The sequence below is a fragment of the Falco biarmicus genome, chromosome 5 (genome assembly GCF_023638135.1).
Source record: "Falco biarmicus isolate bFalBia1 chromosome 5, bFalBia1.pri, whole genome shotgun sequence".
In the NCBI taxonomy this organism is placed as follows: Eukaryota; Metazoa; Chordata; class Aves; order Falconiformes; family Falconidae; genus Falco; species Falco biarmicus.
The window spans coordinates 76,283,071-76,296,423 of record NC_079292.1 but is presented as its reverse complement, the minus strand read 5'-3'; the positions used below and the strand labels follow the sequence as shown (position 1 = coordinate 76,296,423).

Sequence of the window (13,353 nt, the reverse complement as noted above, 5' to 3'; positions counted from 1 at the left end):
CAAATCCTATCCATGTTAAACAATGCTGTACATTGAGCTAACAACTATAAGCACATTTTTTCAGAGCTAGTTATATAATTAATGGAGATCTATACTTTACAAAATAACAAGCCAGCACCTGACATTCACAGGTCCCTAGTACCACCTGCCTTCCAGCCCCACACCACATCTTCTGAGCTTACAGGCCTCTGGTAATTATTTTGTGCTTAACAAATCTGATGGCGACAGAGCAGCATCTGTATTTCTTTAGTAAGATCCAAGCTCAATCACCAGAATTACAAGGAAAATGAAAATTTTGATGCTATTAGTAATTACTACTGCTAATGTAGGACTTTCTGATTTGGGTACACCTGCAATTCCTCACTGATTCTCCAGTGTGTGACCTTTACAAAGCACCTAACTCTTCTAAATATAAATGTACATGGATGTCAGTCTGCATGACTACACCAACTGAACTCTTTCTTGTCAATGCCAAGTGTTTGAGACCTCTAACAAATCTACATTCCCAGATCTCATGGTCAGCTTTGATACTATGACGATTTGGGGCTTTTCTTTCCTGCAGCCATCATTTTTGCTTTGGCATGACCCAATGTCAAAACATGCTGTGTAGCAATAAGTGCTGAGGTTGCTGCCTACGTATTTATCACTTTTATGTGATACACACAACTATGTGGACTTTTAAAATACTGAAGAAGGAGAGGGAAACCAGTTATCCATATTCAAAAGGCCCCTGGTGAGGCAAAACATATAACAAACCAAAACTTTTCTCCTTTTAATGAAAAAAGTTAGCACAATCCTTATCGATTAACAGCAGTGTCAAGATGCACTCACAATCTCACAGAGAACAGAGCAGTCTTGCAACCAGTATCCAAGGGTGTAAGATCTTGGAGCAGAAACTAAATTCTTCTGCTTAATCTGTTATGGACCTCATGGGTAATCAGAACTTTTACCACTGGTAACTGGTCACTAAAAATACTGTAAAATTTCTCAAGGGTTAAATAGAACTAAAGACAAGTCCTAACAGCATTCTTTGCTCCAAAAATATTTCCAATTACTCTCTTGCAAGTGCAACATTAACTGATGTCTTATCTACAGCACAGTAACTGTAAATGGCATTTGTTCTCATCTTTTTGAGGCAGAGGACTACATTAAAGAGTTGCCAGGTTCCATATACAGCCCTTCACTAGTATAAAAGAGATGGTCACACCTTGCATAAATGAGCAGAGAAAAAAAGAAAAGGCCCAAAAAGGGCTGTCTCCCCTGCTACAGAATTATTATTTAACTTTGGGCAAGCTACTGGAGGTAGAGACTGCCGAAGGCACTGAGGTTCCCTAAGAAATCCTAATCCTCCCAGTGTACTTCATTTTCCTTCTTGCTGCCCTCAAACATCTATTCTTCTCTTCCACTATTCCCTGTTCAACTGATTTTGGCTACAAACCCTTTGCAGCAAGGACTACGACTTGCCCCTCCTGCAGCAGCCCCAGCAAGGACATCATGGCATTGTTCGAAACCTGAAGGTGCCAGCCATTGCAACTGCTTATGACGTGAAGAGCTTTTGGGACCAGTGTGATGCTTGAGGTGTGTACGTCCCCGTGGCACTCAGGGTATTGTATATGTTCATCAGGATCTGAGACCAGACCAAAAACCCATGGAGTTCCCTGGCTGACCCGGATGAATCAGCTGTAAAAGTCACCCACATGGTGGCCAGTGTATGGCACCTGCTTTGCCTGCATTTAATACCTCCTCTGCAGCCACCCCTGAACGGGTTAAAATACCTGTCTTGGGCATAATGCATGTTCCTGTCTTAGAAGCCTGAAGACCAGGAAAGAGCCATGAAATGGTCCTCTTTTGATCCAGAGTCAGGTCTCTCCATGCAAACACCCAACTAGGTGGCTCCCTGAATGGATCCATAAACGGAGCTGACAGGGTGGGACACACAGACTCCTATTTCCCAAAGCCTTTTTCTCTCCTACTCGTGTTACTTGCGCTCTTCGTAGCAAGGCCGGCAAGGCACAAAAAAGCAATGATAACTTTAAGCTACAGGGGTCAGAGGCTTTGTTACTGGCACTGGAAACAAAAACATTGTTCTACACCACTCAGAAATTCATCTGCACAAAGGAGACTGGTGGTGTTTAAAATATGAAGAATTTCCCACGAGTGAGCCAGTTTACCCTCTGGCTGCTGCTTCAAAGACGGTGTCTGGTTATGGACTCCTCCCTAAATAAACTCCCTTGTACGATACTTTCTTACATAAACTCAGCCCAAGTCAGACCACCCGTGCTCCTTAAGGAAAATTATAATAGTGTCTGCTAAGAAAGTGGAAAGACTGGAATGATTTAAAGAACAGAACAATTATAAATCTCTATTACGTATACAATTAGCTTTGAAAAAGCTGTGTATTTGTGAACATCTAGAGAGTAAAGTCCTAGAGTACAAAGGAAAACGCTTACAGATACAGTGAAGCATCTGTTTAGAAAAAGAACAGTGAATATGAAAAACCTACCAAGCTGGAATGGGCAGTTGCAATGACAGACATAAGTAATAGCTGGATAATATGAAGGATTTAATCTGAATGGTAATTCTGTAGGAGACAGCAGCTCCACAGAAGCTGTTGTAAGACATCAATGTTTTGTTTTCCCTTTTCACTTCCATTTCCCTAAATAAAAACAGAAGCAATATTCATAGGGTTTTTTTTCCCAGTTTGGGTATGAATTCTTTTCCAATCTGAACACTGTATGTAAACGCCATAATGTGTTTTATGGTAGAATATTTTAAATATTAATTTAAATACTCAGATCTGCTGAAATAATTGATCATCTACTACTTTAAACAGGAATATAATTAGATTAACACTGAATAAAATACTGTGTACTTCTGAATAAGTACTGCCTCCAAAATACCTGTTAAGAGATTTTGCATGGCTGAGACCCTTATAACTAATTAGCCATTCATTTTTCCACTGAACAAAATGCAAATTAAGACATATTATCCCTTTCAGTGTCTAAGCCTAAGCCTTTTTACAGCTATAAAGTGTTGAAACAAAGAAGAAACAACGTAATAATTTCTATCACACTAAACTACCTCATTCTGGTTTTCAAAGGGAGGGAGGAACGTTTTAGTAATAGTTCATTACTTCGGGCATAAATATCGAGGATAAAAATCTATATAGCCCCTAATTATAGTAATTACCTTTTAGACATTAAAATTACCTTATTTTTATCAAAGACATTAGGCTTATTTCTAGGTATTTCAAAGAGAAAGGTCTTCACAGCGGCCACGGAGGTTAGCCTCTTGCACTGAGCCTCCCGTGTCGCAGGGCATGCTGTGGCCCCACACTCTAACCACTTCTCTGGGAACAGAGGTAGCTCCACGTACGCCTTCTTGGTGTGCTGAGTTGTGCTATTAAGTTATGGAGAAACTGCAGTTTAGGGGGCAACAAAGGAAGGGGGAGTACAGGCAAGCTCAGCAATGAATCATATTCAATAAAAATAAGGATAGAAAGTGAGGAAGCCAATCACTGAAAGCCCAATCACTTTTGTTACCTGTTTTGGACAGCACAAGAAACCACAGGATGTTTACAAACAGAGATGCAGTGGAATCCACTTCTGAAAGCACCTGGTCACTGCAGTCACCCAGACCAAACTTTGCCTCCCCAAAGCCATTTACTGCTGTCGACTAATTTATCTATCATTTGGGCTGCTTATGACAGCTGCCAGTATACAGGTGAAGAGAGTTACTTGTATGCTATAACTCATGAAAGAGCCAAGCACTGTGTGAGCAGAGAGACCTCATGGGAGCTGTGAAAGCAGCCAGCTCTTAAACACACCTCCTACGGATGCAGAAGACCTTCAACGATTCCCTCCACCTTTCCCCCCACCAATTTCTCCAGCACTGCCATGCGCAGTACTTGCCAGGACTGCCAAATCAACTGCTTTTAAGGCAATGCTGTGATACTTCACATAACACCTGGTATCAAACTAGAGGAAAAGGTAACAGGAGGCAACGTGAATACAACCCACAGCTTAGCAACACCCAGATGTGCTACACTGCAGGAAAGGACACTGCCACCACTATGTAAACAATCACCACCTTTCAAATCTGAACATGATTCGAGTCATTGTTTTTCAACCAGTGGACTTCTCTGGGTCTGCAGATTAATACAGACAGGTCCAAAGAGAGTAATTCAACAGCAAGTCTAACTTTTGCTCTTATGCTTGCAACACAAGTGAGGAATGACACTTCACTGGAAAATACATAGGAAACTGGAAGGGAGTTGGTAAACCACTGACTAAAGTGGAAAGGACAGATTTTGTCTCCTGTGATGGCATTATGGCTTCTTTCCTTCCAGAAATGAATGACATCTGGAACATGCACAATATGAACATCTGACATTTCAGCTCATTTATGAACCCGAAGTTGGAAATTTTGATCTGCTTCCTAGGCAGACTCCAAAGTATTTCTGATATGGGGTATGTCACTCTGGCAGCAAAGCTCACTCTGATTCTTGGAGTTTCCTGGAAAAAAAATGGCTTTGCCCACTTGCTCCAAGGGTTTCTGGCTTCAAACGTGAGCAAGGTTCAGATACACAGATCAGCGGTGCACAGTGGGCAAATGCCCGAGGAGAGCACGGCCAGAGGATGGCAGCTCTGCCCGGCACTGCCTGGCACCGCACACCACTGGGCTTGAGGCCAGGCTGAGATGAGTAACCGCTGGCCTCACGGTCCTGGGCTTCTGTCAGGCTGGGGTTTGAAGTAAGGCTTCAGAATGCCCTCACACAGAGTCATGTCATTCCCTCCGTAACTGAAATCAAAAGTTGTGTCTTCTAGTGTGTTGTGTCTTTGCACGTGCATGCTTTTTGCACTTGCAATGGGCTTAAGTGTTTGCCTCAGACATGCTTTACTAAGAAGATGACAGTTTCAATTTGGGGCAGGAGCGTGCAGTATGTCCATGATCTTATTTAAATCCATCCTAAATGCCATTCCTCCTGAGATCTGATGGCAAGAACCAAAAACTGGTTTTGACAAACTTTCTTTCTAAACCAGAGTTTACCAAAAAGCACACTTTTCATTTTAAGAGATAAATCTTTAAACCTTAAAGACTACTTCTGTTCTTGCCTTGCAAAAAAAAGTAAAAAAAAAAATATCCAGGAAGTTTTCAGGTAATGTGAAGCCACATGTAATTTTCACAATTTATTCAGTTGGGTTTTACTCACCTCTGTGTCTCTGAATCTGTCCTCATAGTCCAATCTATCCTTCTCTACAGATGTAAGCTTTAACTTCAGAGTGGAAATCTCTGCCATAAGATCCAGCTTCTGAGTTTCGAGGGATGTTCTGCTTAAAAGCTCCTGATTCAAGACAAAGAGGAAGAGAACAGAATTATTCATCCAAGGGGAAGAAATAAGCAATTTATTTCTACAGCTAAAGGCCTCTTTCATGGGGAAAAGTATCACCCTCTTCCTTGGCACTATCTGAAGCCCTGGGACACAGCCACTACCCATCTGACAGACTCCAGGCACCTAGGATGCATCTGAGATCACAGGGGCACTATCATGGGTTGGCTGACAGGACAAGAAAAAAGCTTGTCTGTCATCACAGTTGCCCTGGGCAGCAAGGAGCTTTGAGGGCAATGCACCCATCCTGCCAAAGGCTTTAATCCAAGTCTCTTTGAAGTTCAGCAAGGAAAGGCTCAAAGAAGAGCAGACTGGATTCCTACAGTGTAAAGCAGCACTGACATTGCTAAGCACAAAGACTAAAGCAAATATGGTAGAAAATTATCACTCAGTTAAGAGACATCAAGAGATGCAACACCTTGAAGTGCACTGCTCTCACCAAAGCAAAATGCAGTTCATTAAGACAGAACAAAGACAGACAGAAAAGACAGACATGGGGCTGTGAAATACCTGCTGCAGCATTTCTTCCGTGGCATTCAGCTTCTCCCTGTGCTCCTCTAGACAAAACTCCAGATCCCGAATCTTTTCTCCTTGGGCCTCCACCTGGTCTGTAAGCACACTTACCTGCACAGCAGAGAAAAAGGGATGCACGTTTGGTACCTTGCACCCACGCCATATGCGTCACCTGAAGAACTGTATGAGTAACAGTGCTGGATGGGCCAAAGACTAAATGGGACAATGGGGGGCGGAGGAGCAGCAGAGCTCTGCAGTGGGTACAACACATGGCAAAGGCAGCAAGAGAGGAGGGAAAGCTTTCCCCTCACACTTACTGGGATTATAGCCAGAGTTCTAGTGGATGCATTGCAGTTCTGCATTTCCCCTCCTCACTTGTCCTGGAAGTTTTCACAAGGGGCAGCTTGTGACTTTGCTGTGACAATGCATTAACTAAATGCCACTAGCTCTTACCTTAACAACCAAATAGCTAAACCTCAGTGCATGTAATTTATTCTCCCTTCCAAGTGACTGCACACAGTGTGCCATAGCATACAGCTTCTCCTTTTCAGAACAATAAAAGCAAAGGAGGTTAAAATACACAGACTGAGGCTAGGCAAGACTGAGACAAAACTTTTGAGACTGCAGACCCAATCCAATTTTGCCTTTTCTGAATGAAGTTTTTCTTTTAAACAGGCTTTTTTGATGAAATCTGCAGTACTGCTGGCAATGAGGGCAAGCTGCCTAGAGCAGTGCTTGGCACTGTCACAGCTCCTGGACTAGGTCCGCATCAGGGGATGGCAGGACACCTGCGCGGACCAAAGGGTACTTGGACTAGGCAGTCCCAACTCCAACGGCAAGAGTAAGCCAGCAGGCAAGAGCACTCGGGGCTGACCCAGTCCAGCCCAGCAGCAGGTGAACAGGACCTCTGGGCAGCTGCTTGTCTTCTCCCACCTGTTGGCGAGTCCCACAGCTTTTGTCACCTTTCACAAGGACAGGGCACGTGTCACCTGATGCAGACAGCATGTGAATGGTCATGGGAAATGGTGATCTTAAGGATAAACATGGGTGTAAGAAGGTGGTTGCTCTGTGAACCTGCTCAGCTAATAAGATTCAAAAAGAGATCAGATATGCAGAAAGGCAGGCCTGCAGATTTTTCCTGCAATCAAAATTCACACCTATCCTTACTCTGGGTTAACTCGCAGGTATCAGCAAGCCTTCTGAACTCTGTCCAAAACGACACAACTGCAAACAAATTCTCAGAGATTTTATCACGTACCATCAAAAAGTCTTATGAACGCAAGTGCAGAAAAAATTAATTTAGGTGGCTACTTACTTGCAGAACAAGAGATTCCTTATCATTTTCCAGACGAGCCAGCCTTTCTTGATACACATCTCCATTCCCAGATAGGTGTCCATTAGTCTGAAAGACAGCAAATACTGCATAGCCACCTATCGTACCACGTCATTCAACAGTATCAACACACTTAAGCAGTATTTTTAATGTGCACAGTTCAGGAACAGATTTAAAGTATTCTCCAGCCCCCAAAGGGTTACAAGTCAAATAAAACTATCAACAAAGGACACAAGACCACCATTCAGGACAAGAATTGTTCAGGGGCTTAAAGATGAGAAAGGAAGAACCTTCTGGTGACCTAATTCTGCAAAATTCACTTACTGTGCATTCAGCATTTTGTTAACAAAATTTGTGCTCAATGATGTACTATGCTAAGCCACATTTGCAAAGAGACAAATACCCTAAGACATTCAGCAAGTGGAAAAAAAAATCAACGCACAATCTACAAAATGTGCATTATGCTTCTTGCAAGTCAAACAATTTTTTCTAAAACACACACTAAGAGACATCCTTTTGCATTAGGCACATTATACTGGGTATGGTTGAACGTCTGCACTCTAAACGCATCTCTTTGTAAAGCTGCCTGGGGCTAAACAGAAACAAGAATACATGTTAATGCTATCAGAGAGTTCAGAGGAATCAGCAACTTTTTTTTCTTCATAATAACTTCAATGCTCTTGAGCAGTGAGGAGGATTTTACTGTAGCCATATTCAAAGCTGTCCCAAAGCACTTTGTGATGGACACCACAATCAGATCTCGGCTCAGAAAAGAAAATTCTTGTTCCCATCATTGCATAAATTGCTTCGAGGAGTCCGAGAAGCTGCTCTGAAATCCAGCGTGCTCAGCAAAGACTCTCACTGATGCTGAGGGGCCTTGATTTCCTTCTGAATATGTGATGAAAAGGATCCTCATGCCCTGCTGAGTCTGCAGCACAACCCTGCCTTGAGAGGCCACCACCACTTAGGAGCTGCAAGCCTTGTGTTCCTGCTTTGAATCTTCCTTTCAAGCAGCTCACCTCCCCTGATTGCAGAGGATGCCTGAGGAACCCTGCTCACTACAACTCCTTTCATAAGTTACATGTCTGACCTTGGGTGGTGGGAGAAACTGCCTCATTTGAAACTGAAAGAATGAAACTCCCACCAGCACCACTCCAGGATTACACATAAAGCAAATGGGAGGGGGTACAAAGTGTCTGACGTCAGCTTACACTCTCAAGAAATCTGGCTGCATCCTGGCAGTTTTAGATCAGTGTACAGTAGCAAATGTGTCTCCCAAACACACGTGTAACTTTTACAAGATGACCACAATATCTCCCCTGAAATCACTAGACCTACAGCAGAATAAGAAAGGATGCTCTCTAGTAATTTGTACCAATACCTCATAGCATAACGATACCCTGTACCTGAATTATTTAGCAGTAAATTACTAGGTGTTCTGACCATCCAGACACTAAGCACCAAGGCAGATTTATTGGAAACTTCTGAGTTTGCCCTGTTTTTCCCCAACCTCTATCAGAATTTAGCTCATGCAACAGGATTTCCATTCAAGATCAGTGAGACCTTCAGTTCTATAGCACTTTAATTTAGGTGAAAGAAGTCAAAGAGCTTCCAAAATGAACTTGTTAGCTGCTCAACTAGCAGATTATGCTTTAAATTTTGTAACCTGACTTGTATGCAAAACAAAAACCCTAGGTTTTTGCATACTTTTGCTATTCTGTAGCTCTCTTCTCATTCAAAGTCACCCACTACATCTCAGGCACTTACTCAGGATCTGTAAGAACAGCATCTGTATTTAATATACAACACATTCATCAATCCAGTGTGTGTGTCTGATGTAGGAAAGCGATATTCATCCCTCATTACAAGCGGGCAGGTGCGGTGCAAAGATATCCCTCCGTTCTGCTGGGGCTAACATGAAAGCCCTTCTCAAAGCACAGACTCAGCTCCCTGCCTCCCAGCCACATCAGCGCCCTAACCACTGAACCTCCTGATACCTCTAGTCAGTGCAGCCAGACACAAATTAACTAAAACCAAAGACTGCGTGAAGAGAAATATGGGGAGGTAATTTATGATGCTGTGAAAACTGACAAGGTGTTAAAATAGAACATTAGTCATTGTGCATAGCATCTTGCCAAGACACCTTTGTTGTTAAACTCCGTTCACATTTCTCAAAAAAAATTCCTGTTTTTCTCAGCACAACATACTTGGCTTTAAAACAGCATTTAGAGAGATCTCAGGCTGCAGCTTCACATTGCCGTAAGAAAGAGGGAGGAGGTGGTAGGAACCCCAAACAGGACTGGAGTAAAGGTTGCTCTCCCACAAAACCAAAGATGTTTTTGCTGGCTGTTGCCAGAAATATTCTGTAATATCTGCAGAGGAACAGACCTCCTACAGTACACCAAAACCAGAAAACTTTGCATACAAACCAACAGCAGTGTGCTTCTTGTCTGAAATGATGTAACTTCTGTTAATACCTGGGACTAACTCTTCATTTTAGGTATGAAAAGGCAAGAAAGTCACTGACTTCAGTTTCAGTGGGGAACAAGATGAGAGTTGGAGAAAGAATGGCACAGAAAGGCTATGGCACCTATCTCACAGAGCGGCAGCTCCAGCACCTCCTATGGTGGTGCAGAGATAGGAGACCTGCAGGCAACAGCCACATGATACCTTCCCACATCTCTCTGCTCTGTCTTCAAAGGTAAAAAAGTTGATAGCTGGTGTGATTTTCTTCCCAGAGAGATGAGGAAGGAAGAGAGCAGATGAAATACACGAAGAACAGAGCAATGATAGCAGTGGGCAGGACTGAAGAGAAATGGAGAGGAAAGATGCCCAAACACTGGATATGGGAACGAGAGCACCAGGAGATGGGGTGGAGGGAACCCTAACAGGGAGGAACGGGCTGCAGGGAGGTCTGAAAGATGCCAGGAAACCTGGTGTGTGCAAAACCTGAGCAAGCAACACTCAATGCATCCTTCAGGAGCGGTTTCTTCTCCACCTGGGTACCTGCAACCTCCCTGGGACTGAGCCTGGCAACTATGCATCCTGCAGAGCAATGGCTCCACTTGCGGGGGGGTGGGGGTGGGGGTGCGGGGAGGAGAAAAAGCAAGTAAATATTTAACAACAACTGCAAGCATATTTGGGGCAGTTGGTAGTTCTAGATCAAATTTGTATCATCAAAGTCAATACAGGATTAACATAGTTTACTATCTGTGCAAGGCAAGCTTTGCCATTTTCCAAAGAAGGCTCTTTTTCATCAGCAACCTAAAATCTATCTTCAAGTAAGCGGTTAGACTTTGCATGTGTTTTCAATTTAGGGATTAATTGCAAAACACTGTATTGGAAGAGAGTGCAGATTTACCAATACTGATCTAAAACCAAAAGAACAGTTGTCACGATGCCACGGAGGCTTTGCAGAAGTTTGAGGTTAAGCATTTACTTAAAATGCCTTATAAGATCAGACCCAGTGCACTTAAAAACTCTGCAAGATCAATCCGTGGCTTATCTGTTAAACACATGTGTAAGCTTTGTCTGCAATCATGTAAGTGTAAAAATCCACACTGCTCTGGAGGGAATTATTCCTGTAATAAATAGATGCATCACCAAACTTCCACAGCTTGCCTGCCCTCAGTCTTTAATCCTTTTTTTTCAGCAAGTGAGTTAGCATTCCAAACCACAGGGAAGTTTCTAATAGCTGCTGTTTTAAACCTTCTCATAATAACGATGAAAAAAAAATCCGCTTCCTCTCAACTGCTGAATTCTTCTTTCTTTCAAAAAAAACCCCAATTTTTAGCCCTCATTTCCCTTCATTTTCCCATCTGCTTTTGACACAAAATAAGCACAAATCATACTGTTCTTGCTGTAGAGGCAATTTAATTTGTATAGAAGGAGCTGCCACTCCACAGCATTATTTTCTTGTACAGCAGATTGCACGGACTGTTTTGACCACCACAGTCCAGTCAACAGTTGGGCAAGTAAGCTGTCCCTGACATCTCTTTCCTGACCATCTGGAGTTAAATTAGAGCTCATCAACATGCTTATGTTGTTCAGATCATTATAATACACATTACCTACGCTTAGTTAAGCACAGCTACCGCTGTTCTGCTTATTCACTCAGTTTTAGAGAGTCCCTTACAAGGGGGCTCCTCCAGCCTCAGCTATCTCAGCGTCACTTGGTGCGCCATGGGCAGAGCCTCCAGGTTTTCCAAGCAAAGTATTTGCCACTGTTTCCCCTGTGATACAGAGCCATGGCAGCTTTATCCTCTCTAAGTATCGATTCTGTCCCAAATGATACTAGTCAAATCTGTCTGAAGACAATCCGTACCAGTGTTTAACCAGTTTGTGTGGGAGCCCACCGCTGCCCTCCCAAATCAGCATCTCTGCATTTCACGCCTCCCCACTCATCGCTCTGAATATCTGCAGCCTGCTCCACATGCTCAGGCAGCAGGCAGGCAGACCTGCTGCTAAGCTTTTCCTAAAGTTTACAGATTAGTTCCTCCTTACAGAATAAGCAAGGGAAAAAAAGCCACAAACCCACGCAAACCCCCCTGCAGTACATTTTAAAGGCTTCACTACAATAAAAGTGAGTTCCAAAAGAAAACCGGCTTAAGACAGACCGTCACTCTGAGAAATTTACCTGAAACATTTTTTAAATATAAAGAACACGGCTGTTGAATAGGGAAGATGCAAGCATTCCACATTATTCAGTTTCTTCAATAGCAACTCAGCTGCCACCCGATACAGGAGAAAGCTGAAATGCTTATTCCCTACCAGCGCTGCTCAGCTATGGCTCGCCACTCGGGAAAACGCAGGAGGCACACGGACAGCCTTACCTTATTTAGCCAGACGCAGTGTCCGTGAATGTCCCAGCTATACTCCATGCTGGTCATGACTATCTCCATGCATCCAAGGACGCCAGTGACTGCGGCAGGCGGGCGAGGCTGAGCTGCAGCCCCAGCACCACGGGCACCCGCAGCGCCCAGCGGTGCCGTCAGGCTCCTCCGAACCCAGGCGCTGAGGTTAAGTGACAGGTTAGGTGACAGCAGGTTTCCTTGTCTGACCAAGGAAGGAGGCGAACGTGACAGCAGAGCCGGAGCAGAGCCCAGCAGAGCTGGAGTAGAGCCGCGAAGCAGCAGCGCTCCTCAGGCGGAGCAAGCAGCTCCTCTGGGGAATTAACACATCAAAGCCCGGCAAGATCAACCCTTCTTCAAACACAAAACCAGGAGGACGTAGGCAGGTGGTTGCAGAGCTGTGTAAACCCGACCAGGAGCAAGGGCAGCCCCACGCAGGTGGCAGCTGGCCATCTCCACCCTCGCTCCTTGCCGAACAGCACAACCCCCCCTCTGCACCCTCCTGGCCCTGCGGAAATCATCCAACCCATGAGAAAATCATCCAACACATGAGAAAAGAGCGATTCCGATCCCTTCACCTGACTACAAGGTAAACAGGAGGGAATTTTCTTTTCCCGACGGGCTATTAATAAACCTGGAAGAACACATGTAACTCACTTGTAGGCGCCAAGAAAAAGAGGAAGGAAATGTTGACTCAACTGTCCTAGGTTTCACGAGCGGCTTGTCTCAAGTTTATGTTATATTTTAGAATGACATAAAATGCAGCAGTAACAACCAACTGTCCTCACACTTAAATTCAAATTTACCCAGTAACAGCTGGAGCATAAAAAATCCTTAGTATTTTTGACCACAGATCCTAGCTCTGGGAGTCCTGTGATCATCACAGACCCCAAAGCTTTTATTATTAAAAAGAAACATTTACAACTACCCTTGATAGATAAAAATCTCAAAAAGATGAATACTAAATAAACCAGAAGAAAAGAGCATAGCAGAAGAGGAGCAGAAGCTGCCTTTTCTAAGCCAGATTGATGCATTTTGGATTGGGAATGGTGATTTTTGACAGCTCTGCCGTTGGGGCTGCACGGGTTGTTCTTACTGCTGATGAACTCATCCACAATGCATGAAGATGCCATGCCACGACATGCTATAAATAAGCCCATATTATCTTCCAGTGTTAAAAACACCAGTCTCGATGACCACCTTTAGCAAGAAGCAGGGTCCTATGCTTCAAGAACTCACAGACAAAAAATATTGCCAGGAGGCAGTTT

General features: G+C 43.7%; 1 protein-coding gene across 7 annotated transcripts in view; it reads right to left on the bottom strand.

Moving 5' to 3' along the window:
* The window catches only part of PPFIBP1 (PPFIA binding protein 1), a 119,624-nt gene that overhangs the window by 35,326 nt on the left and 70,945 nt on the right, over positions 1-13,353 (bottom strand). For all 7 annotated transcript variants that reach the window (XM_056339134.1, XM_056339137.1, XM_056339132.1 and 4 more), the window contains exons 5-7: positions 7,218-7,304; positions 5,900-6,013; positions 5,213-5,344 (exon numbers count right to left, since the gene is read on the bottom strand). In XM_056339134.1, the coding sequence (XP_056195109.1) occupies positions 5,213-5,344; positions 5,900-6,013; positions 7,218-7,304 (333 nt within the window). The remainder of the gene's footprint in view (positions 1-5,212; positions 5,345-5,899; positions 6,014-7,217; positions 7,305-13,353) is intronic.